The sequence below is a fragment of the Artibeus jamaicensis genome, unplaced genomic scaffold, assembly GCF_021234435.1.
Source record: "Artibeus jamaicensis isolate MK-2021 breed Jamaican fruit bat unplaced genomic scaffold, CSHL_Jam_final scaffold_1019, whole genome shotgun sequence".
NCBI classification, from domain to species: domain Eukaryota; kingdom Metazoa; phylum Chordata; class Mammalia; order Chiroptera; family Phyllostomidae; genus Artibeus; species Artibeus jamaicensis.
In genome coordinates this window covers 2,763,389-2,790,068 of record NW_026522025.1, presented here as the reverse complement: position 1 = coordinate 2,790,068, position 26,680 = coordinate 2,763,389, and the positions used below count along the sequence as shown (strand labels likewise).

At 38.8% G+C, this 26,680-nt stretch overlaps 1 protein-coding gene across 6 annotated transcripts in view; it reads right to left on the bottom strand.

Annotated features, from left to right (window-relative positions):
• Positions 1-26,680, bottom strand: part of OSBPL9 (oxysterol binding protein like 9) — a 138,545-nt gene that overhangs the window by 48,946 nt on the left and 62,919 nt on the right. For 2 of the 6 annotated variants that reach the window (XM_053655486.1, XM_053655487.1), the window contains exon 5: positions 320-388. The exons of 2 other annotated variants lie outside the window; for them this stretch is intronic. In XM_053655486.1, the coding sequence (XP_053511461.1) occupies positions 320-388 (69 nt within the window). 2 more of the 6 variants (XM_037148766.2, XM_037148763.2) reach the window with 2 other exon arrangements.

Here is a 26,680-nt window from a genome sequence, read left to right as displayed (position 1 = left end):
GAGTAAATTATCAGTAATAAAACTGTAAAAGGGAACAGCTTAAAAATTTAACAACAGAAAAACACCAAAAAAAAAGTCTCCTATGAAAAACAAATGGCATGAATCCAGAAAAAAGAGATGAATGCTAAAAAATTAGCAAAGCATACATACACCTTCCAATTAAAATAATGAAGACTTTGCAGAAATGTTGTTTTGATTGAAATATGGAAGTATTTGGAAAGCTTATGTGCACAATTAGCAATGTGAGATGACATGCATCACAGATACACTTTCATCCAATGAAAGAAGTATAGGGCATACTTACAATTGAATCACTTACAATTATTTTTGAAAATTCAAGAACTGGAGAGATACCAGAAGACTGGAAAAAAGCAAGTGTGGTACTGATCTTCCATAAAGTAAGGAAAAAAGAGAATAGAAAGTTACCATGCTGTGATCTGCTGTGAGTCTGACATCAATAATTAAGTAAAAGAATAATAAGAGAAAAATCTATAACTATACAAGAAAAAGTAGGTACATGAACAGCAAATGGCAAGCTAAAAAATTAAAAAGAATGCCAAACTTAATGGCTTTTCTGTTCCTTGAAATTTGCTAGCAAATTAAGTTTTTTGAGAAAAAACACTGTTTTGTCTTCTTACCAAATGATTTAAAAGTTGGTTTAATGATGAAAAAAGATATATTAAGAAACCAGAATCAGTAATGAGACCATGATTTCATGTGGGGTATACTAATATGTAATTTTCTTGGATTACTGAAAATCTGGAAACATTTATATAATCCCTGTTGTCTCTGCTGTTGATCCACTTCAGCTGAAGGAAGAACAGGTTTTAGAGGCATAGAGCAGTTCTAAGTGTAAGAATTTCTCCCCATTTTTAATCCTAAATAATATCGAACTACTAATTCATTTGGAATTAAGATTATCAATTCAAAAATGTCCATAAAATTGAGCCTATTTTCAAAACGCCTACACTGAAACTTCGGGAAGGTGTTTTCCATTTAAATAAATGTCCTGGTAATCTAAAGCTCCAAATTAATAGATTATTTTTTATGCACATGGTGGCCATAGCTTTTTTACCAACAACTCCTAGGTACCCCAAGAATGCCCTAAAAATTAAGGTCTTTCTCCATAGTCCTGGATTCACTATGGATGCATAATATGTGGTTTTTCTGGGTATTAGGTTCTCTGCTATACACTTTACAAGTTTTCTCATTTCACTACCACAGCACAGTAAGGAAGACAGGTAGATAGATATTAACCCTATTTTATAAGCGATTACCTAAATCGGCTAGCTAGGATTTTTTTTTTTAATTGGTATTTCAACTCAGCCCTTGGACTTTGAGTCTATTACACTTTTCTATTAAACTACAATGATATTTAGAAAGAATTCATAGCATAAAACACTAAAATAAGTATAATCTAAAAATTGCCCAAAAGAGCTCGATATAGTGAAAATAAGCATAAGCTTTAAAGTTAGACCAATCTAGTTTTAAATCCTCTATCTCCAGCTTCCTAATCCATTACCTGTATAGGAGAAATTTAGTCTGGCCAATTTCTCCACCTCCCCTTTCTCACTAGCGATGGGTGTAATAACCACTTAAGGTTGTTGGAAAGATAAAAGAGTATGTGTAAAGTAACACAATAGTAGGTGTTCTACTTCCTCTTCATAATTTGGAATCGGAAATAACCAAGATTCACCACTGCACCCCAGGCCTTAAAGTAGTGCCTAATACACAGGAGGGACTCAATGAAGATTTGATGGATAAAAATGAAATTGAACTAATAGCTAAATAATACCATAAAACACATGCAATTTTAATAGATCTATAATCAAGAAAAGGATAAAGTATAAATTATATTTATTTAAAATTCCTTAAAAAAAACCCAGTAAGTTGAACTCTGAAGATTATAATAATCAAAAAAGTATGAGCAACATGATTCCCAGTCAGGGCACATGCCTGGGTTGCAGGCCAGTTCCCTGCAGGCCAGTTCCCAGCAGGGGACTCACGAGAGGCAACCATACATTGATATTTCTCTTTTTCTCTCCTTCCCTTCCCCTCTAAAGATAAATAATAAAAATAAAATCTTAAAAAAAAAGTATGAGCAACTGACAAAACAAGTGATAAAGTCTTGGACAACAAATCAGAAAAATAATTCCATATAAGATATTTGGAAAAATGTTGGGTACTATGCCTGAATCATGAAAGGTAAATTGCACTGTATTACTACCTTGTAACAAAGAATCAAACAATATTAAGAAACCCCTTTTTCATAAAATAATCTGATTCTTGAAAATACATTAGTTCTATGAAAAGTAGAATCACTTTTATCTCTAAATTTACAAAGAAAATAGTTTATGCATATATACCTAACGATTAACATGCACAACATTAAGTTTCTGTTGAAAAAATACCGCAAAACAAATCAGAATTACTCACACAGTTGGGACAAAAAGAACTGCTTTTTCAAACAGGAATCAGTTACTGACACCAGCGCCAAAATTCATAAACTTCAATCAAAACTTTCAGCCCAACAGCTTACTTTTTATGACCTCTTCACCTAATACCAACACTGTTCAGTAACTCTTTGACTTACAGAATAAAACACTAATATTGATGTCATAAAATGATTTGGTTACTCAAACAACTGCACAAAAAAGTATGGAATTAATACCATTTTCCTCTATTTAAATCATTTATAGCTTGTCCTTCCAAAAAGCCTCTCCCAATTTATTTAATAAAGCCATATTAAAAGTTATTGTTGCCCTGGCTAGTGTGGCTCAGTGGATTGAGCACCAGCCTGCAAATGAAGGTTGCTGATTCGATTCCCAGTCAGGGCCCAGGCCTGGGCTGCTGGCAAGGTCCTCTGTGTGGGGTGCATGAGAGGCAACTACATACACATTGGTGTTTCTTTTCCTCTTTTCCCTCCCTTACAATAAATAAATAAAATCTTTTAACAAAGTTATCGCCAAAACTATATAAAACAAAAACTTGAAATTTACAAATAGGTCCTAGTTTGTTTAAAATAGTCCCTGTTTATGCCCATCGTCTTAGCAAAATTATTAGCGACCTCCATACTTTCAAAAGTGCCCCCTTTTGATCAAGAAATTATATGATATCCATCTCTATAAAGGATATAACTAGTACTCTAGAAATAGAAATATCTGGAAGGCAAATAAATCATTGCAGAGGTTTCAGAATGCAGCAAATTATTTAAAATTAAACATGAGTTTCTAGGCTCTGAATGTAGAAAGCAAACTATGGAAATAAAACAGACACCAGAATTCAAGTCAATATTAACTGAGTGCTTACCTTATGCCAGGTAAGTGGAGACAGAAGTAATATAGAAATTACATTTTTTTAACTATTTTGTTCACACACACACACACACACACACACACACACACAGCCTCTGAAATAAAACACATGAAATGTATGTATTATCCCTGGGGAGTAGTGTTGAGGGAAAGGGGACATTTGAGACACGGGCCCTTTTAGTTTTTTACTTTATACATCCATGTTGTCTGAGTTCTTACAAGTATGCATTTATTTAATTTAAATTCAAAAGTTTTATGTGAAAAACAGAAACTGTCCAGATAAATATTTCTCAAAAAAATTTATAATTTTTAGCTTGCAAAGTCATTGTCATTACTTTTAACATTATCTGCAAAATGCTAAAATGTCTTAAGATAGTAAATTTGGCAATGTTGATTCTGCTTAGACTCACCTTTCCAAGCAAAGTAAAATGTAGCAAAACAAATTTATAACATCCTTTACAGATAAAGTACAAACTAGAAAAAATGCACTTAAAATTAGCAGTTACTACAGTACTGTAATAAATGCTGGGAAGAAAAATGGCCAGTACAACAGAGCAGAATACCTTAATATTTTCCCTACGTCCTCACTAGTAACAAGATCATGACTCAACATTTAAAAAAACAAATTCATAAAAAACAAAAATACTACATCAATCCCAGCAAAGCACTGTTGACCACATGATATTGGCAATCAGTCAAAGTTTTTCTTTTCACGCTTTAATTGATTAGGCTACCAGCAATAACTTTCTTAAAAGTCACAAACTTAATCATTCCAGGATTTATAAGCTCTGGAGAGCTTACTAGTATGAGATGGAAAAAATACACTCTTCCCCTCTCTGACCTCAGATCACTGCCTATCATTCAGCTTAACTGTATTTTGGAAAGCAAAATGTCTCAGTTATTTTCTAGAGGTCCACCATAAACAAAAGTTTTAGGTAAGTTTCCTTAAAAGTTGCTCTATGAATAACTAGAAGAAATTCACATTAAAAACACAAACCCTTAATTTGAGTGATTTAGTAGTTACAACTGGAAATAACTGCAGAATTCTCACTCACAGCATAATCCTTGTTGACAAATTTGATTATAATATGCTTTCAAAAATAAAACCTCATATATTCCTCTAACAAAACTGGAGCTCTCTGTATAAAAAATATCTCATAGAAAATTAACACCCAAGGGAGCTAAATGGTAAACCAGTCAGACCAACAGATACTCAAGGTCCTACAAAGCTTTTATCCCACGCAAACCAACTAAACAGAGCAAAAACAATAATCATGAAATAAAAATAAATTCTACAATTGGTTTGGCAATTATCCATTAAAAAGTATATATGCTACAACACAATTTTTATATATCTTAGTTTAGCTGCCAGTTAATATCAAACAGAAGGAAACAGGTTCAGTTCTTGCTAAAGCTGTTTCAAGTGTAACCCAACATTACCTGGATTTACTTTAATTGTCAGAAATCTACCAAGAGGGCCTGAAATACAGCTAGAACACATGCCCGGGCCAACAAAACTATGCTTGGTTCTCTACTGCATCCCCCTGGCTAGTACTGGGCTTGTAGTAAGTGCTCAGTAAAAATTTTATAAATGAATAAGAAATTCAGAAATGTGCCTATTTGTTGGCATTGAAACATAAAAAGTAATCCAAGTCAAGAAGTTCTTGCAGATCAAAAATCAGAGTATTCATGAACAAATTATAAATAACTCATTTAGTTATTATAAAGGATTTATTTTATAACTGTGGATGCTGCATTTTTTAAGGCTAATTAAAAGTTTTTACAAAAACAAGTGAGTGATTGAATAGGAGGAAAGACACTGTTCTATACAGACAGTACAAGCAGCAAAACTCAGCAATGGCAACTAACATCGCCCTCCAAGGACTTACTGTCACCTGCCAAGTCATCTCATGAGCACTGTCTTACATGTGTTACTCTGGGCTTAGAGGCTGGCTATACAATAATGACTTACTCCATGGGACTCTCTTATGATTGTGGTACCTTCTGGATGACTTGGGGGTGCCAAAGTGAAATAGATACAGACCCTCCCCTAGAAAGTTTCAAACCCGTTAGAGGAGATAAACATCTGTCTACAAATAACTGAATCAAGCATGGTGAAGTAAGTGCTATGAGAAAAGTACTAAGAGATACCAAGGAGAAAGTTAAGGTGGGTGAGTAAGGTCTCACAGAGACAACGTTTGATTAGAGTACAGGACTTGGACAGAGATGCGAGGGAGTACAGTGTTACAACAGTGGGCCCTGATGGAACAGCAAGATCAGATGGGGTGTCTGAACACCTCTTCAATGACTTCAGGGCAGGGATAAGGATGCTGAAGTACCCTGACATTAGAAAAGGCAGGGAAGCCTTCACCACCTCCAGCTAAAGAGACAAGGAAGGAGACATTACCAGGATGAATTAGAGGAGTAACTACTCAAAGGACACACTAGTTGTAGGAAATAGTGGCTACTGAGAAAAGCACCAAACCAGAGAAGGAACAAGATAAAATATGCTCCAACTTCCTCTGTTCTTCCTCCCGTCCTCTGTTGCTGCCTCCCATCAGCTAACCCCAACCGGAAGCCAGAAAACTAAGGACAGCAGGTGACACTTGCTGCAAGGTCAGCCTCCTGAAGATGAGAGCAAAGAAGGGCAGAGAATGAATCTTCAAGAAAATGGGAATAACAGAAAAAGCAAACTCCCAGACTCAGGGCTAGAATAAGAACAAGGGGAGGCTGGAAAGTGGGATGCCAAAGGAGGAACAATATTCTCTCGGAGAAGTATAAAATGACATTTTTCAGATCTAGATGCTGAATCTAAAAGGAAACCAAAATTAGTGGCTAACCTGGAAAAACTGCTGGGGTTTGGGGAGTAAGGTAAGGCATGGATGGATAGAAGCACCAGAGCAGCACCTTGGTTCTCTGGAGAAATAATAAAAGCAAGAATCATAGATAGGGCTCTAGTTCTAGTGAGCAAGTCACTTGGATTCTCTGAGGCTCTTTCCTCCACTACAAAAATAGGCAGAGGTTGAACTAAGACTCCAAGATCCCTTTCAGTTTTAGTCTTCTCCGAAGCCAGTACCTCCATGTTTACTAAGTGTGTAAACACTTCACCACACTAGAAAAACTTCGGGTCCTTACTTTTAAAAAATGTCCATTTCATTTAAATCAAGACAATAAGAACTTACAGGTTCCAAATCCTCCCTGGTATGACAAAGAATGTTAAAACACAAGTAGCCCTGGCTGACTGGCTCAGGTGGTTAGAGCCACTGTTCTGTACACTAAAAGGTCATGCTGGTTCGATTCCTGGTCAGGGCACATACCTAGGGCGGGTGGTCCATCCTGGGCCAGGGCACTTGTAGGAGGGAAGGCAACCATTCAATGCTTCTCCCTCACATTAATGTTTGTTTGTTTCTTTGTTTCTCTCCCCACCCCTTCTCTAGAAGCAATAAACATATCCTCAGGTAAGGATTAAAAACACACACATACAAGTAAACTCTTATCATTTAGTGTAACCTTGAAACTGAGTGAGAGAGATGTAGTGGAACCAGATTTTAAAACACGCTCTGGAATGCAGAGAATGCAAAGAAACAACTGAGTAAGCAGAGTAGTTTGTTTCAAGTGGCACATATAGGAAAAAGCAAAATAAGCTGTTCAGTCAATGGAGCAAAGAAGCAAAGTTCTTAATCCTGTCTCCAGAAATAAATGAGCTCCAATGTGGAAAGGACAGATCTGGGTCTCGGTCTCAGTCTCTCCTTCCTTCTGTCCCCTTCCCTCACACAGACACACAGACACAGAGCAACCACCACTATTCCTTCATTATACAAATATTCACTGAATAGCTCTCTTATGTGCCAGGTGCTATCATCACCTTCAAAGAGCATCTTTAAGGGCAGTACACATAACAGCTAACATAATTACTCATTACCCAATCCTCTGGAATGAGCTCAGACTGCACCACTTCCAAGCAATCTCCCTGACTTCTCTAGCCAGCAATAAGCTCCTTTACCTATGACACTATCATGGAACGCATTTGTGCTGGCACTGCTGTTAGCGCTCTTGCAACTACAGAGGAGGTCAATACAAACGGGGAGGGGAAGGTATATGGCGGGGGGAGCAGCTTGTCTGCGAATCGACTCACCATTTACAAGCTGGTTTCTCAACATTTTCTCTAATCCTGTCTTAAGTGTGGCAGCAATCAGGGAGTCTGGTGACTTAGGAAACATTTCTAACTCACAGTAATAAACTTAATTACAATACAACTGAGTCAAAGGGTTTCACACTTAGGAAATAAATTACAAATTTTGATCATTTAAAAAGCATTCATTTGAGCACCTACTATGTGTCAAGCACTGGACTAAGGACAAATGCTGTGGGGACACAAAGAGGAGTAAGGACCTCTAGGAGCGCCAAGATGGAGAAGTAGGTGGAGGGTTCACCTCGCCTCTGTGCACAACCAAATCTAAGAACAACTATTTTTAACAGCAGTCACAACCAAGCCACACGGAAAATCGACAATACGGAGTCCAAAGGACAACTAGATACTCGGCTGGACCGGTACGAGGAGCCAGGCCAGCAGCGGAGCAGGTTAGCAAGAAAAAATTCCCGGGGCGGTGCGCGGTTCGCGCAGGGAACCGAGGGCGTGATTGCGAGCGAGCTGGCTGCCGGAGCGCACAAAGAAGGGGCGCGGTGGGTCGCTCAGTCGCGCGCATTTACGTGCGGAGAAGCCAGTGAGAAGGGAAGCCGGCGCAATACCGATCGGATAAACCCCATGCGTGCGGAGTGACTGGAAACGCTGGGCTAGCGGAGAGGAACGCCATTGCTCCCTCTCTGACCCCGCCCCCACACACAGCGTCACAAACCAGCGACCTGGGTCGCCCCGTCCTGGTAAACAACTAAGGCTTCGCTCCGCTCACTTAACAGCGCGAACAGACCAAAAATGGCTCTAGGACAACTTAGAGCCCCAGAACCGATAGATCTAAGCGATGAAGAAATAGCCAGTCTTTCAGATGCACAGTTCAAAACACTGGTTATAAAGATCCTTACAGAACTGGTTGACTTTAGCCACAAATTAGAGAAACATATGGAAGCTAAATTAATTGAAATGAATGGGGATACAAAAGATTCCAATAGTAATGGAAAGAAAATTGGGACTCAAATCAAGGGAGAGAACCAGAAGGAAGAAAAAAATGGTCAAACAGAAAGGAATGAAGAAATAAGAATTCAGAAAAATGAGGAGAAGATTAGGAACCTCCAGGACATCTTTAAACGTTCCAACATCCGAATTATAGGGGTACCAGAAGGGGGAAAGGCACAACCACCAGTTGAAAAATTATTTGAACAAATAATAAAGGAGAATTTCCCCAAGATGGCAAAGGAAATAGACTTCCGAGAAATCCAGGAAGCTCAGAGAGTCCCAAAGAAGTTGGACTCAAGAAGGAACACACCAAGGCACATCATAATTACATTAGCCAAGATTAAAATGAAGGAGAGAATCTTAGAAGCAGCAAGAGCTAAGGGGACAGTCACCTACAAAGGAGTTCCCATCAGACTGTCAGCTGATTTCTCAAAAGAGACCTTACAGGCAAGAAGGGGCTGGAAAGAGGTATTCCAAGTTATGAAATCCAAAGACCTACATCCAAGATTGCTCTATCCAGCAAAACTTTCATTTAGAATGGAAGGACAGATAAAGTGCTTCTCAGATAAGACCAAATTCAAGGAGTTCATCATCACCAAACCCTTATTATATGAAATGTTAAAGGGACTTACCTAAGAAAAAGAAGATAAAAAAGACGAACAGTGAAAGGACAGCAAACTCACAGTTATTAAGAACCACACCTAAAACAAAAGCAAACTAAGAGGATAGCTAGATCAGGAGCAGAACCAGAGAAATGAAGATCTCAGGGAGGGTTAGCAATAGGGGAGTGGGAGGAGGGGAAGGGGGAGAAGGTACAGAAAATAAGTAGCATAGATAGTAGATAGAAAATACATAGGGGGAGGGTAAGAATAGTAGGGGAAATACAGAATCTAAAGAAATTGAGACACATGTTCATGAACTAAAGGGGGAAATGGTGGGGGAGGGGTATGCAGGGTGGAGGGGAAGGGAGGGGGGAATAGAGCAAATGTAATGGCATAATCAATAAAAAATTATATTAAAAAAAAAAATAAAAAAAAAAGGACCTTTAGGAGATTGGTGTCTAACACAACACTCAGATAAATGAACGGAAAATGTGCAGTGCAACCTAGTGAAGGCTGTAATACAGATATGAACAAGTGTCATTGTAGACACACAAAGGTGAAATTCTATCTCACTTTGCCTGAAGAAAAACAGGAAAAAGTAATGCACACACTGTGTTAAAGGAAGAACTAGAGATTTATCACTTGACAGATTCCTGAGCAATTACAATTGTAAACAGGAGGGAGAGGCTGTGAAAGGACAAAGAGCTATGAAAAGCTATGACATGCTCTAAATGATGAACAGTTCACAGTGCTAGAGGAGATGCACTGGGCTGAGCACTTGCAACTAAGTCCAGTCTCGAGAGAGAAAAATTAGGAGCAGGTTGTTAAGGGCCTTGAAGGACATGCCACACAGCTGGACTTTGGCAAGGGGAACCCCGAACAGATTGTTAAGCACAAGAGTGATCCAGCTGGACCTGATTTTTGGATAGAGTACGGGGAGAGAAGAGTGTCTAGTGACTGAGGGACTAGTTAGAAGGTCTGACAAAAGTTTAAGTAAGAAAATGTTTTGCAAAAGTCTAGGTGAGAGATGATGAGGGCCTGAATTAAAGAATTACCATGTAGGAGAAAGAAGACCAAATCCAAGAAATATTACTAAGGCAAGTTTAATAGGACGTGGTGATAGACATGGAAAACTAAAGAGACAGAAAACAGCTATAAATGGCCTGCATGTGTGTAACTTTTAGGGAGAGATACTTGGCTTAGTTATATTTCAACTTAAAAACTAGTTCTTCAAAAGTAATCTTTGTTTAAACCTCTCTGGAAAATCTTCCTGAATATAACCTCAGGCTAAGTATATTACAGTAATCATAAAAATTTATCTTCTACAGAATCCCCATAAACATCAGTTATCACCCTACACTATAAAGTTTAGATATTGATAAACTTGACATCTCTCCGGGGAAATTCGAGAATTTCCTTTTTGGAATAAAAGCCTGATACCCTCTTTCTCAAGCAATAAACTGCAAACCAGGCAACTGCCTAAATTTTCCAATCAGCAGAATATATTAGTATCACAAAATGCTTTTTCGGTTCAACAAAATATACACTGAACTAAATTCTCTGCTCATCTTCATATCAATTGTGGATGGTTAAGTGGTTAGAATACTATCATGCACAATGTTTTCACACGTAAAAAAAAAATACCATCTAGAACTTCAAAAAAATCAAAATGAATGTGACCAAAGCCTTTACTATGTTATCTCAGTGAAAGCCAAACTCAGTTCAGTCTGGAAACAGATCCGGCTTCTCTGTTATCTCTCTTATTTCCCATTTAAGCTCTCAGACCAAAAATCTGATTTTTTAGTGGTTTACATCTTCCTTGTTCTAGGAAAGGTAATATGGTGATTTCATCCAGTTGTCTATTGCTCAGCTGCACCAAAGCAAAAGTTTTTTAAAAAGTTAAGTGCAGGTAAATGAGAGATGTTAACACTATTCATTAAAGGGCTTTATCACCTACTCAGTTCAATACGGGCAATGTACTGAGAGATGATTCACATGTAACGGATGAGAATTTCCAATTTAAAGTTCACTACAGAAGCTCTTAAAACTGCAACTATTATAAGATCCCTCCCAGCTTCTCCACTGAAATTAGGAGAAATAATTACTTGATTTGTTTTTAATTTCCTACAGAGCTGAAAGTAAACAGTTTAATCAACAAGCAAAACCAAATGTTACTTCAAATTAGCAAAAAGAAGTTCAATACATCTCTCACTCTTCCATAACAAAAATTACAGTATGGATGCATGATTCAAAAAATGCATGATTCAAATATGCTTCCTAGTCTATTCATTGTACTCAACTTTCCATAAGTGAGCTGTGCCCAGAAGCTAAATCGTTCCTTTCAGTTTCCATGAGCCCCATAAAACTATTCCAAAGTTTTCGACATTTTTGCACAAGATACTCAAAAAGCCTAAAAACACCTCCCTCCCCACACACATACTCACAAACAACAACACCCATAATTATTACACACACACAAAACGGAGCCAGGCAAGAACACAGTGCCAAAAATAAAACAACAACAGAAAATGTTTGGCCTGCAACTGAAGATTCTATTAATGGGCAACTGATCAAAATTAAGCTTTCACATTAAAAGAAAGCTTAACTTTTGTGTTTAAAATAAATAATATTTCGCGACAGCTTTCGAAAGGAAAAGAGCTACACAAAAATGAACCGAAAAAGAGGAAGAGCCTGTCTCCAATCTGGTTTGGTGGCTAATGACCTCTGGGTGGAACAGGAGGGCCCTGGCCTCAGCCTCCAACTCATCCTCGCAGGGGAAGTGGGCAGAGCTCCCCGGAATGAGAGAGCCTGGACCACCAGTCGTCGTACTCACCCCAGAGGGAGCCGGAAAGGAGGTGGGGAGAAAACATTAGCGCCCACGGCCCCAGGTACTCAGGGTGGGGGCCGGCCCCTCTCCCAGACCCTTGGGGTCTACTCACTCCGCAACTGGCCGGCAAGAAAGCCATTCGCCAAGGCCCCCGCCCTCTGTGCCTCCAAGGGAGAGAGCCGGGGCCGCTTCCGAGCGCCCCTTTTCCTCCCCCCCAACGCAGATCTCCGGGCAGTAGCGCTGCCAGATTCAGCTGGTCCCCGGGGGCACCCTCTTCCCCTTACCCCTGTTCGGCCGGCCCCTCCCCGGCCTAGGGGCCGCACCGATTGGCTGGGCCTGTAGGCTCCTGGCAAAGAGACCCCTGGCGATTGGCCACGGGTCACCTGCTGTAGGAGGTGAGAAGCTGACGATTGATTTTGGGGTGGAGAGGCGGGAGAGAGTAGGCCAGCAGTGGGACTAGCAGTCGGCAGCGTGTGGGTGCTCAGCCGGTTTTCTAGTTCTCTGGCCCCACCTAGACCCCACCGGGCAAAGGTTCGGCTTCACCCGGCCTCTGACAAGCGGCTGCCGCCCCCCGGAAAGTGGGGTCAGCGCCCGGGAGAGCTCAGCCAGGCTTTTTGGCCTTCTGCCCCGCGATTTCTACAGAGTGGGGAGTAAGGAAGGGCCCGGTCACGGACTTAAATGCGCTTTACACCCATCGGCTTCTAGCTTAACATCCCCCAATATTTTGTCAGCTGAAGAGCCAAGTTTCATGTTGATAAACTGTTTTTGCTTACTTCCGGAAACTTTGTTTTGGAAAGCTGTTTGTTTCGAGTGCCTGGGAAGTGCTGAAGAGGAGGAGGCAGTGAGGGGAGGTGGAGACACTATATCAATAAACAAAAGCATGGTGCCCGTTTTATTTAAAAATCCAGGGAAACATCGTGGGCCTGCTGTTATGCCACAGCTCCATAAGGAATGTAGGTGGCTTGTGAACATGCTTCAGGAATCCAAAAGTCATAGCCTTGAATTAGATAAAAAATTCAGACTTAGAAGACCTTGACAGAATCATCCCTCCAAAATTCAGGAAATCACAGTCATAAATGAGTAACTTACTGATCTAAGAACAATCTTTTACAGTTCTTACTATTTTTCCTCACAGCTATTTATATATACCTGTAACTCCTAAGTGTCTTCAACTTTTGTGCTCTATTGGTACCATCCACAACTAGCATAGTGCAAACTGCACACAAAAGGCTCAATAAATGCTTGCTGCCCTCTGTTAAAGATCCCTCGGTTTGTTTCTTGTCATTTTTTCCAGAATTTCCAATACCAGCCCTGGCCAATCTGGCTCAGTTGGTTGAAGCATCATCCCAAAGACGGAAAAGTCACGGTTCAATTCCCTGTCAGGCCACATGACCAGGTTGCTGTCAGATCCTGGTCAGGGCGCATGCAAAAAGGCAACCAATCTATGTCCCCCCACCCTCACCTCCATCCCTCCCTGCTTCCTCTTCTCTGTCTCTCTCTCCCTCCCTTCCTGCCTCTCAAAAGCAATGAAAAAAATGTCCTCAGGTGAGGATAAAAAAAAAGGTCCAACACTAAAGGCCATTCCTTCATCTCAAATTCACTCCTCAAGAGTCCAGTCCTCTTCCAGAGCCCCCTATATCAGATGAAAACCACTCCCATCCACTCTACTATGCAGACCATAAACCTAGCAGTCCCTAACACCTTCCTTATTTCACATTCAACCCATCGCCAAGTTGTCATTTTTACCTACTAAACACATTCTCAATTCTGTCCATATGTCTCCATCACCACAGCAATAATCTTAGTAAAGTCTTCTTGGACCTACCCTAGCTCCTTCAATTCATTCTCAACATTAGAGCCACAGTCATTGGTTTCCAAAACCAATTTCATTACACCCTCATCACCTGCCCCTCCCCCCAACTAAACTTCAACTGCTTTTCATTGGGCTTAGGATACAGCTCAGTCTTAAACAATGGCCTGCAAGGCCATACCTACCCACTAGCTCCATCTTACACCTTCCACTCCCTGATTTCCACACAATGACCTTTTTTAAGCTTCCTCACTTTGCCATGCACCTTCCACCTCAAGGCCTTGGCCATGCTTTTATTTCTGTCTTTTACACGGTCCTACTGACACCAATCTCCAACCTTCACTCATTTTATTTCTACTTACCGACATCTCCCTGCCTATGTGAATTCTTCCTTTTATGTTCTCATAGTCCATGCAACTCTCCTATATGAAACTTATCACAGCTAGTTTACATATGATGAGTTATTCTTTTTAATTAACTTCACTGAGTTTTAATTTGCATACAAAAGAATGCATTCATTTTAGATGCATAGTTCAATATACTTTGATAAATGTATGCATACATGTAACCATCATGTAAGACACAGAACATCTCCAGCATCACAAAACTTCCCTGTGCCTTCAGCAGTCAATCCTGCCAACCACTGCTCTGCTTTCTATTTGCAGTATTCTTTCAAAGTTTTTTGTTCAATTTATTTAAAATTAAAACAAAAAACAGTTCACACATTTCTTACACCCCCCACTTCTTGCAACCACCAATCTGTTTTCTGTATTATGAGCTTGTTTTGTTTTTAATTCAGACTCCATAATAGAAATCACATGGTCTTTGTCTTTGCCTGACTTGTTTCACTTAGCATAATGTCCTCCAGGTCCATCCATGTTGTCTCAGATGACAAGATTTTATCCTTTTTATGTCTGAATAATATTCTACTGTGTGTGTGTGTGTGTGTGTGTGTGTGTGTGTGCGCACGCGCGCATGCGCTGCAATTTCTTTATCCATTCATCCATCAAGAGACACTTAGGTTGTTTCCATATCTTGACTATTTTAAATAATGAATACATGAATCTTTTTCAACTAGGGTTTTCATTTTCTTCAGATAAATACTCAGAAGTGGAATTACTGGGTCACGTGATAGTTCTACATTTAATTTTTTGAGGAACTGCCATATTGTTTTCCATAATGGTTGCACAGCAGTACACAAGGTTTCCCTCTTCTCTACATCCTCACCAACACTTGTTATTTCTTACCTTTTTCATAATTTCAACCATGCTAACAGGTATGAAGTGATAACTCACTGTGGTTTTCATTTGCATTTCCCAAATCATTAATGATGTTGAGCATCTTTTCATGTACCTGTTGGCCATCTATATGTCTTCTTTGGGAAAATGTCTATTCAGATCTAACACCCATTTTTAAATCAGATTATTTGCATTATTCTCTGATGTTTATGTTCACCACTAGACTCTAAGCTTAATAAGGCAAGGGTCTACATATCTGATTTTGTTAAGTATCATATCCTCAGTCTTTAGCCAAATGCATGCTTGGCACATATAAGGTGCTTGATAATGGATTTCATATGGGAATAGATTCTGAAAATAAACAATTCTGTGATAAATATCAAATTATAAACAGTAATGTAGAAAAAATATATTAATTTTTCCAGGTGGTCAAGGCCAATGTCTAACAACTTCCACTGATACCCTTTTAAATTTCCTTTAGTATCTGCTTTTATAACAGTTAATTTTGTGCCCAAGCAGGCCAAAGGACTTAATTCAGTGTTAGCTGATTAAACAGTTCTCCAGGCCCAGGGGAAAAGCCTGTATCTCTAATTCTGTCTATGTACTGTACTGTTTGACCCTTATATAAGAGACATAATACTTATTTACATATAATTCTTGCTTACCAGTTCTTTTTTTGTGCTTATGTCTTATCTCCCCAACTAGACAGAAAGACCTATAGGGCCATCAAGGACTTTGTATTTAACAATGTATTCCCAAGTGTTGTTTTGTTAAAGTGTCCTCCAAATCTCCCATCATCATGGGTCAGTAGTTTCAAAATCTAATGCACTACCATTTTTGACAGTTTAATGTGAATAGTTAAGTTGCAGTAAAAATTTAGTGGGCCCAGTTATCAACAGTTTTTATTGATAGGGTTGTGTTAAGATTAGGGGTAATGGCAATTGAAAATAAGACTTATGACAACCACTTAATAATAATATGGAGTTTTCATCAATTGCACATATATTTAAAGAGGTCATAGCTATGGTCCACAGTTTCATACTAGAGATAAGTATTTGTTATAGATATATAGTTCTCATTCCCCTAATCCTACTATAAAGTTAGTGTGCATAAAAAATGTAGCATTTAGAATGAAGAGCAATTGTACAACGCAAGGCAACTTTACCCATTTTATCCCCCAAAACTGTAGTACTTCTAAGCAAATTTGGCAACTCAACTGTTTTTTTAAAAAATCTACAAGTTGTTACAGAAGAAGGTTAAGTGACCAGTGCCTTAAGCCCATATATGACAAATGATTACCTATCCATGTCTCAAAAGGATCTTCAGTACTTGTTTCTGAACGACATAATTAAGTGATTAAATTAAATTGGTACCTTTTCCCCCAACATAAAGAAGAATAAACTATGGTGATTAATAAATTAGAAAAAAAGGTCATTCTGTACACCCACCTTAAACTTATACAGTGATGAATGTCAATTATTTCTCAATAAAACTAGAAAATATTAAAAACAAATACAAGACAAGAAAAACAACAACAAAACCCTCTAAATTTCCCTCTGGCTGTATCACACCAGGTGCAGATTGACCCGTGCACTGGCCTGCAGTGCCTGCAGTGTTATGCATGGAAAATCAAGACAAATTCACACGAACTACCAAGTCCTGTGGAAGAAAAGGGACGGCACAGCTACTCCCTCAAGGGGGGAGTGCCTCAGAGTGGCGTGGCAACTCTCTCAAGGGGAGAACACACTGACCCTTGCCTAGACAAGCTTTTATTGGGTTTTTTGCACAGGAGTTTAGGTATAACTTATTAATCACTGTCAGGCAGTAAACAGTAGATAGCATACAAACAACTATTAGGGCTTCTTCTAAGTCAGGGTCTATCAGCTAAAAGGCTACAAGACTTTGGGAAAACAAACTCATTTTCTGCTCGGCCTTTATCATTTAACTAAGAGCATTCTTAACCAAGCAGGCTTCACAGGATTTCACATATCCTTTCTCAGGCCTGATTACCCGGGGACCCCACTGTTCCCAGCACAGGGCTGTACCACCCTCAGCATTGTTTTCAGGCTTAAGTCAGGCAGAGGAGGCAGAGAGCCAAGGAATTCTCAGAGACTTCTCGCAGACAAACTGAAGACTCAGGCTATGTCAGAATAGCCAGGGAGCAAGGGTCCATTACCCCTTCTTTGCTGCAGCCCCCTGAGTCCCTTGAGGGCCTCCTAAGTGATTGTGTCTGGCTTAGGTTTGCACCCCCCCCCCCAGGGGTCGTACCTGTCATTGACTAACCAACCAAGCTTCGGGGGCCAGAGATGGATGAAGCAGAAGTGGCGCTCCTGCCAGGGAGATAAGCTTTGTCTCCTTTGTGGCTTAAGGTCTGAAGGTTGCTCACTCAGCCTTATCTATGGGGGGTTTACAGCTCCTGAAGCCAGGCAGGGCAGTTCCCAACAGCAGATTGTTTTATATCAAACAATTAAAAATAAAAACACTAAGGTTCAGAGTGAGGGAATTTTTAAAAGGGCAAGAAGTCTACTGAGTAAAAAATAGGCCAACTTTACCTATGGCTTTAAAGATGAAAAGAATACTTTATACAGAATTCGTGTACTACTTTAAAGAATATTATTTCTGCTAGAGAGTTCACTAATGTTTATCCCAAATCACATTTGCTCTGATATCATCTCAGACATAGATCACAAATATTTTTGGTACAAATAGAAGAAAAAAGTGGCTTTAAAATATCAGTTTCTCTAGTAATTTGCCTAGCAATTCAGGTCAAATGATTGAAGCAGGTAACATTAAAAGACGACTCTTGGAAGCAGGAAAGGCAGCTCCACCATTTTGTCTGACCAGCAACCAGAAGTCTCAAAACTCAAGTCAGCCAAGAAGTTTTCACATAGAAACTTTGGCTAGATGGAATAAATACACCACTTGGCATATGGCAGAAGCAGTCTCCATCTTATGATCAAGGCCACCACGTTCCAAAAGTTTGTAAATTATTCGTAATTCTCAACACCTCATCAAACATAAAGAAATATTTGTTTCAGGTGAGGCACAAACACCCCACAATGGCTATGGTAGTATACAGTACTACCTTGTTTACCACTGTGTCTTTAGCAGAGGCGTCTGATGAATGAATGACACACCAGGAACTATGCTATAAAAACAGCAGCATAAACAGCTAAAAGGGTTGAAAATGGCTAGTCTAGCAAGCAGGACAAAGAAAGTGGAGGTTAGAAGGCTAATGTTTTTCTATACAAACTTTTCAGTACCACTCTATTTCAAAAATTTTATTAGTTTCTGTTGCCCCAATCTTTACAGGTAAAATCTGCATTAGTCACGTACCTTTCTTCCAAAACAACTTATGGATTTCATTAATAACACAAGCTGACAAATTTGGTTAGAAGTACACAGCTCCTTGCCATAATATGGGTGAACTGGCTTTGTATTAAGTAGTCATTCTTCATATTAAATGCTCTGGCTTTTACGCACTCTAAAAGTCACTAGTCACATTAGTGAAAGGGTATGGGAAAAGGTATTGCTTTTATTTTATATACTTCTACACAGTTCAACAATTTTTAGAATCTTTAGTTTAACATGTCATTACTACAGTCTTTAAAAAATTCAGTCTTCATTATGGTCTTTATTCTTTGTACTAGCCCAAGCTCTGTAAAGGCAAGGATAATATGCCACTTATTCACAATTATATCCTCTACAACTATTATAGCGCATGGAACACATGAGGTACTGGACATTTACCAAATCAATAACTTTTCTGAAACATATTCTCTATATGTTCTGATTTCAGCATGTAGTGTTTAAAATCTTTAACTGTATTTTTATAAAGAGAAGGCAGAAAAATATGTAAGTTCTTAAAAGATTTCCATAAAAACACAATTAAAATAAATTTCTGACAGTTAAAAGAACGATAGCCTTTAGCTTCTATAAAACTGTACCACCTATTTAGTTGTTTCCTAAGAGTTTAAGATAGATGGACCACTACTAATAAAGTAGAATCAATTTTAAAAATGAAGCCTAGGCTTCTAAGTCCCAATGTACGAGTCAGAAATTCAACTGCCCTCAGCAGAACTATCTTTTGTTACAGGAAACCCAAGTAACTGGCTACTTCTCCAAACCCTTTTTACCTGTGGAAGAGGTGACACATCTATATTGCAGTCACTTCCTTTGGGACACAAAGAGTCCCAAGGGAGAAAAACAAAACATCTATTTTTCTACCTGACACAAAAATAAAATCTAGCCCTGGCTAGTTTAGCTCAGTGGACTGAGCACCAGCCTGCCAACTGAACAGTAACCAGTTCAATTCCCAGTCAGGGCACAGGCCTGGGTTGTGGGCCAGATCCCCAGTTGGGGGCATGTGAGAGGCAACCAATCGATGTTTCTCTCCTTCTCTTTTCTCCCTCCCTTCAGCCCTCTCTAAAAATAAATAAAATCTTTTAAAAAATCTAATTGAGGCTAGAGAAAACATTACAATGACAGTAAACAGAGCTTTACATATTGAATAGAATTACATATTCAAAAAGCTAATCTTCAGTGAAATAGCTTAACATTCAAGAAAAATACTAAAAAATTCTGCTATCTTAGTTATCCAGTTATACATATAGCCATTACAGAAAAGAGGGTAGAATCAAGGTCCTAATTAAAGACTAATTTGTCAGCTAGTCTCCTACATTGCACACTAAATACTAATTTGTGATTATCTATAGCAAAAGTTTGAGAGTTCTGTAATTATCATACCAAAGTATCTAATTTTGAATAGAGATTTCAAAACAGCTCCAATGTTTTTCAGCCTCGCTAATGATTTAAAGTCTGCATTCCACCACATCTCCTTTATGGATAATGATGTTTTATCCACAGATTCAATGGCATTTCTGGTAAGGTTTCTAACAGCTGCCCCACTCCCTCAGCCATATTCTTATACAAGGTACCATGGCCTTGCTTTCTAGGGGCTTGAGATAAAAAGCTAATAGATAGTGAGCAAATAGTAAAGTGCAAAAATATCAAATTACTAGACAGTAGAAATGAAATTCCAATTTGATAACCAAGCCTGATTTCTTAGCTCAAAGAATAATCACAGAAGCCATTTAGTCTAAAAATTTGTTTAAGTATCTACTCACTTCTAGTATAAGTCAAAAACTTAAAGGTCTATACTATTCAATTAGACATTTACATGAGTGTTTTCAAACTGAGATCTAAATTGTCTCTACCACAATCTTCTGTGTTCTCATTTCTGATAGCCTATAAAAATTGTAAGATGCTCAATTTATGATAAACCTATTATAAATTGAAATTATCGTTAAGTCGAAAATGCATTCAATATGCCTACTTACCAGACATGTAACTTAGCCTAGACAACCTTAAACGTGCTGAGAACACTTACATTAGCCTACAGTTGGGCAGAATCACCTAACACAACAACGAGAGCACTGCAGCAGGGGTGTCCAACCTGCGGGCCACGGGACAGACGGCTATGAATGCAGCCCAACACAAAGTCATAAATTTACTTAAAACATGATGAGATTTTTTTTTTGTGATTACATGTCACAAGGTATTTAATGTGTGGCCCAAGACAACTCTTCTTCTTCCAGGGTGGCCCAAAGACACCAGAAGTTTGGACACCCCTACTAGAGTATTGATTGTTGATCCCCGTAGGAGCACGGCTGGGGGCTACGGCTCACTGCCACTACCCAGTACCATACACTGCTAGCGAGAGAAAAGATCAAAATTCAAAGCAAAGTTTCTACTGAATGTATATCACTTTTGCACCATTGTAAAAAAACATTATAAATTGAACCACCCTAAATCAGGGACCATCTGTATAAGCACATGCTGAATGAGCTCAGTAACAACCTTAAATCCAAGTGCTACCAAGTTATTTCACTGCCCATGTTTTTGTTTATAATCAAGTTGGCACTGAGTACTTACTATTACTTGTCACAGAAGAGCCTGGACCATATAAAGTACATATGTGTGAAGTGAGATCCAACTGACCTCATGTCACGTGCTATACAAATGAAGGTTTCCCAGCAGTCAGAACAGAACAAAGTGCTGAGATGACAGGAGCAGCACATTCTGCAGCGGTGTGTGTATGCCAGACGTTAACAATCTATACACTGTTAGGACCATTTTCACATTGTAAATGGTAATCTGTATGATATCTAAACCAGCTGCTCTAATTCATTATATCTTATATAATATAGAGTACTGCAAACCCTACAGGATGTAAAATCCTAAGTCTTTTTCCAGTGATCAATCCCCGTAGGGAATATCTCAGCAGGCAGTTGATAGTACAGCTTACTAATTAAATGAAGAATCTGAAAGGTTTCCCTGCACTAATCAGTATCATCAAACATCCACTGAATGCCTCTTACAGGCAAACAAGGGGAGTTTAAGAAGCTTAGTAGCCCCTCTGGCCTCTTTTCCAGGACTATCCTAATTTAGTTTAGTGTAATCACATGAAAACATATCACAAGTTAACATACAAGTTTAGAATGACTACGGGAAACTCAACTTCCATAGGAGTTAATAGGAGAGAGAAGATTTTAGTTGTCTTCTCTCATCCTCAGACTATCCAAATTGCAATTTGCAGATACCCACAGAGGAACAGAAAGAACAAGGAAAGGAAAGGAACAGAGGAAAGACGGAAGGAAGGGGAAAAGGCAGAAGATTTGCTCCAGATGAAGTCAGTCAATCAGAATGGAAAGAAGAATGGAATTAATACGTACTGAGTACCTTCTATGTATAAGACATAATGTGTTAGGAATATTATGATATCTTCAGAGGACAGAGCCAGAACCATGACTCTAAATATACTAACTCTTAAACCATATTTTGATACTTGGACAGTGTCTGTTGGGCTTTGCACAGGTACTATGGGGAACATACTATCCATAAGTAAGTTCCCTACAAAGCCTAATAAAACTTATCATCTCAAGTTGGAGATGAGTTATATATTAGTAAAAAAAAATAATGCATGTAAAGCCCACACAACTCCTGGCATTTAAGAAGCACTCATGTATTAATCCTGCTATTATTATTAAAAGTGGAATGCTATATGGGCTATACAGAAGTGAAAATTACAGCAGAGGCTGAGAAGGTAAGAGATTTTTTAAATTACAGTGATAAGAAAAAGGTGGCATGAAGAGGTAACATGTATCCTGAGTCTTGAATAATTGGAAAGGATCTTGTAGAGGCAAATTTGAGGACTGGGGTGGGAGTGGGGAGGACATTGAGCAGCACAAGTAGAAGCTTGGAACCAGGAAAGACTTCTGTGTGGAGCATCAGGTACATGCAGGGGTGGGGGATGGAAAGGTAGCTTGGGGTCAAATCAAAGAGAGACTGAAGTCCCCTAACAAGTTTAACTCCATCCTATAGGCAAATATCATCCACTGAAGGTTTTTCAGTTAATTAATTACAGTTGCTCATTTATAGGATGAAGAAGAGAATTCAGGAATTATCAGGAGTGCATCAGAAATAGAGCTGGTGGCCCTGGCTGGTGTAGCTCAGTGATCGAGCATGGGCCTGCGAACCAGACAATCGCGGTTCGATTCCCAGTCAGGGCACATGCCTGGGTTGCAGACCAGTTCCCTGCAGGCCAGTTCCCAGCAGGGGACGCACAAAAAAAGGCAACCATACATTGATGTTTCTCTCCCTCTCTTCTTCCCTTCCCCTCTAAAGATAAATAAATAAAATATTTTAAAAAAAGAAAGAAATAGAGCTGGCAAGATATAACAAAAACAATAGTTAAGATAATGTGAGGGGAGGGGTATAAGTGATTCTATTTAAAAAAAAAAAAGAGTCCTCAGGTTTGACAGGTTAGAAATTACCCCTAAAAGGATTCTCAACTTTCAAACCTTGGTGGCTTAGAGAATAACGTTGTCATTAACAGAAAGAACAATCGGATGAAGGAGGAAACAAACGGGTTTGGGAGGAAAGGGATGACAGACTCACTTGTAGCCATGTTGAGGTTGCGTTCCAGGGAAACTGCAAACTGGCAAAATCCGAAAGAAAAGCATGTAAGATGTAAAAATGAGGGGAGAAAATTTTAGCTGAACCCATAAAAATGGTGGGGGCTAGTGGAGGGTAAAAGATTAAGGTCGCTGTCTCAGAGGAAACGTCAAGAGTACAGGTAAAGTGCTAACTTTGAGAAAGAGTAAGAATATTTTTCCTTCAAAATATTCAAAGCAGAGGAAGAAAGTGTAAGTGAAGTCAGTAAGAACTACTGAAGAAAAGGAAAGATCATTTTCTGTAAGAAGAGAAGAGGCTCTAATTAGATTCTGAATACTAATGAAAAGATTCCACTGTGAGAATTTAACTGGAAATCAACAAGAAGTCAATAAGAGAATTGTTACATAGTTACAGATATCCAATAAAAGGCAAAATGTAAATCATGATATATATATACATACGTATGTATATGTGTGTGTGTGTGTGTGTATCGTGATAGCCATTTTGATTGTGTAACCTATACCAGTATGAGCAGCCGGAGAGCAGACGATCGGGGCCCTGGTAACCAGAATGTGCACATGGTACAAAACATCCAGTGGCAAGAAATTCTAAGGGTGACAGCAAAATCAACACTGAAGAAGATGACCACAAGCTCTACACTGAGGGGTGAGATAAATAAAACTGAAAGGTACTAAATGGCCAAGAAAAAAATGGAGAACTAGAGCTCAGACTAAATGAGAGGAGAAACGTTAGAAAGAAGTGGTAGAAGAGGATGAAGGTAAGAAAACTGTAATTAAAGAGAAAATACTTTTAAATTTAATATTATGGAGACATTGCAACAAGGCGAAAGTGGTATGTTTAATGGTTAACATTGAGATGAAACTCAATGAAAAAGGAAGAAATGTAAATACCCTCTCCCACACCCACTGGCAAGAAAGCTCCACGAGGGTTCACTCCAGAGTGCCTAAGTATGTTCCACATCTCAAAGTACTCAACAAACAACTACACACCATCTGTTTGTTCCTAAATTCCCTCATCGTTTCTTCATTTAACTACCCGTTATTGAGCCCTCTTAGAATGCCAGGTTCTGGGAGGGGGAATGGTTGAGAGTGGTTGTTGTATTAGTAATGGCAACTGATATTTATTGATTTCTTATGACAGCTAGGTATTATTTCAACAAATTTTTATGTAACTCCTTTAATGGTTAAAACAACCCTGTGAAGTAGGTCTTTTAATTCTCCTTATTTTATAGATGAGGACACTAGAACTCAGAATAAATTCAATGTCAAGAGCTGAAGCCAAAGCCAGGTTTTCTTTCTTCACCACACTTCACTAACCTTTTTGTCAAATTAACATTTAATTACATATTTCTAAATGTCCTATCCTCTATATACATTAACTTTAGAAAAAAATATATAAATTACTTTTATGCATTGCATGTATTTTAAAATATCAAAACTATCAGAGTCTAAGACTTCTCAAAGTTATCCTTTTATTCCTGTTATTCCCAAAGACACATAAGCTGTCTTCTTAGCAAAGGCTCAATTCCGAAACTGGATCAAATCAGGTACCTGACCTTCAGGATTCTGCATCCCAACTGGGGAGGTAAGAGTTATACATATTGTGTGTTACAAGATAAAGAAGAAGAAGACCTAACGATGTGTGTGATGCGTATGGCATATAGTTTGAATTTGGGGAATGGGTCAGTTGGCAGCAAGGCTCCACAAGAGAGGTCAGCCTGAAACTGGATTTGAAGAGGCAGTACGCCAACGCAGAGCGGAGGGAAATGGCATGTCAGGGAGACAGAGCATCGCATGCAAGAATGTGGAGACCAGAAATGAAAAGAAGTGTTCAGAGGAAAACAAGTAAGCAGCAGCACTCTAGTAGGTTTATGTAGGGGTACAGTGACGTAAATGTCAAGAAGAGCAAGCTGAGCCCCAACCAGTGTGGCTCAGTTGGTTAGACATCATCCCACAAAGAGAAAGGTCTCAGGTTCAATTCCCGATCAGGGCACATGCCTAGGTTGTGGGGTTTGGTCCCTGGTTGGGGGCATATGAGAGGCAATCAATCCATGTTTCTCTCTCATATCGATATTTCTCTCTTTTTCCCTCCCTTCCCCTCTCTTTAAGAGTAAATAAATAAAATCTGTAAAAAAAAACAAAAAAACAAAGCAAGCTGAGATTAGACCATGAATGTCAGTCTAGCCAACTGTGGAGGGAATTTCATCTGCCACATTTTGTCTAACAGGATTCTTAATTGCTTATCTTCATATAATATTGAATGTCAACAGTAACTGAAATTTTTTTTAATTTTAAAAAACAAAAAACAAAGCACTTATCTTCTTACTAAATCACAAATGTGCTGAAATGAAGCTATAGTCATTTATTCAATTACAAAAAAACCCTAAAGAAATTGGTTTTTAAAACCAACAATGAAGTCGCTTTTAAAAAGCATTGCATACCCTTGATCCTGCCCCCTTTAGCTTTGTCCAAGTGTCCTTCACACATGTTCCTTGACAACCCTTCTCCTATTTTCTCCTATTGTCTCTCTCCCCCCTCCCCTCTGGTTATACTGTCAGTTTGTTATTTATTTCAATGTCTCTGGTTATATTTTGCTTGCTTGCTTGTTTTGTTGATTAGGCTTCACTTACAGGTGAGATCATCTGGTGTTTGTCATTCACCATCTGGCTTATTTCACTCAGTATAATGCTCTCCAGATCCATCCATGCTGCCGCAAAGATTAGGAGCTCCTTCTTTCTTTCTGCTTAGTAGTAGTCCATCGTGTAAATGTACCACAGTTTTTTTAACCATTAATTTACTGATGGGCACTCAGGTTGCTTCCAGCAGTTGGCTATTGTAAATTGTGCTACTATGAACGTTGGGGTGCATAGGTTCTTCTGAATTGGTGTTTCAGGGTTCTTAGAACATAATCCCAGCAATGGGATTATTTAAGTCATTTCCACAATGACCTGAATCAAATCTGTACAGTAAGTTTCTTATTGTATAAAGCTTCTCATGCTTCTACTCGTATTTTGCTGTATAATTAATTCTTTTGGCTCAAGTTTTTGAGGAAAAAAATCAGATGCACATTATACATAGATAGTACCTAAAATACTTTATATTCATTCTTGTGTTTTGTAATTATTTGTTACATGAAATTTTTTGTACCATAATGTTCAGAAATAAATGCTAAAATTCTTTTTTAATGCAAAAACTAAGTATCTAAATATAGATAAAAATTTGAATTAAAAAATTTAACAAAAGCATAGATCATACAGTAATTTATAGATCTCCTAGTTCAGCTCATATTCACTTCTAAGTCTCTCTTTTTTTCTTTAATTTAAATTATTTTATTGTTGTTCAATTACAGTTGTCCGTATTTTCTCCCCACCCCTCCCCCGGACCCCCTCCACACTCACTCCCCTCCCTTGCTTCCACCTTCCCCCTTGGTTTTGGTTTTGTCCATGTGTCCTTTATAGTGATTTTGGTTTTGTCCATGTGTCCTTTATACTACTAGTTCCTGAAAACCCTTCTTCCCACTGTCCCCTCTCCCCTCTGGCTATTGTTAGATTGCTCTTAATTTCAACTTCTAAGTCTCTCAATAACCACATCCTCAAATAATATTTTTAATGCCTCTATTTGAACATTTTCAAGTGATGGGGAACTCACCATGTTGTAGGATGCCTTCTACCAGTGGTCCCCAACCTTTTGGCACCAGGGACAGTTTTGTGGAAGACATGGACTAGGGTGGGGGGGTGGGAGGGGGAAACAGGAGTTGAAGCTCAGGAGGTAGTGCGAGCCAC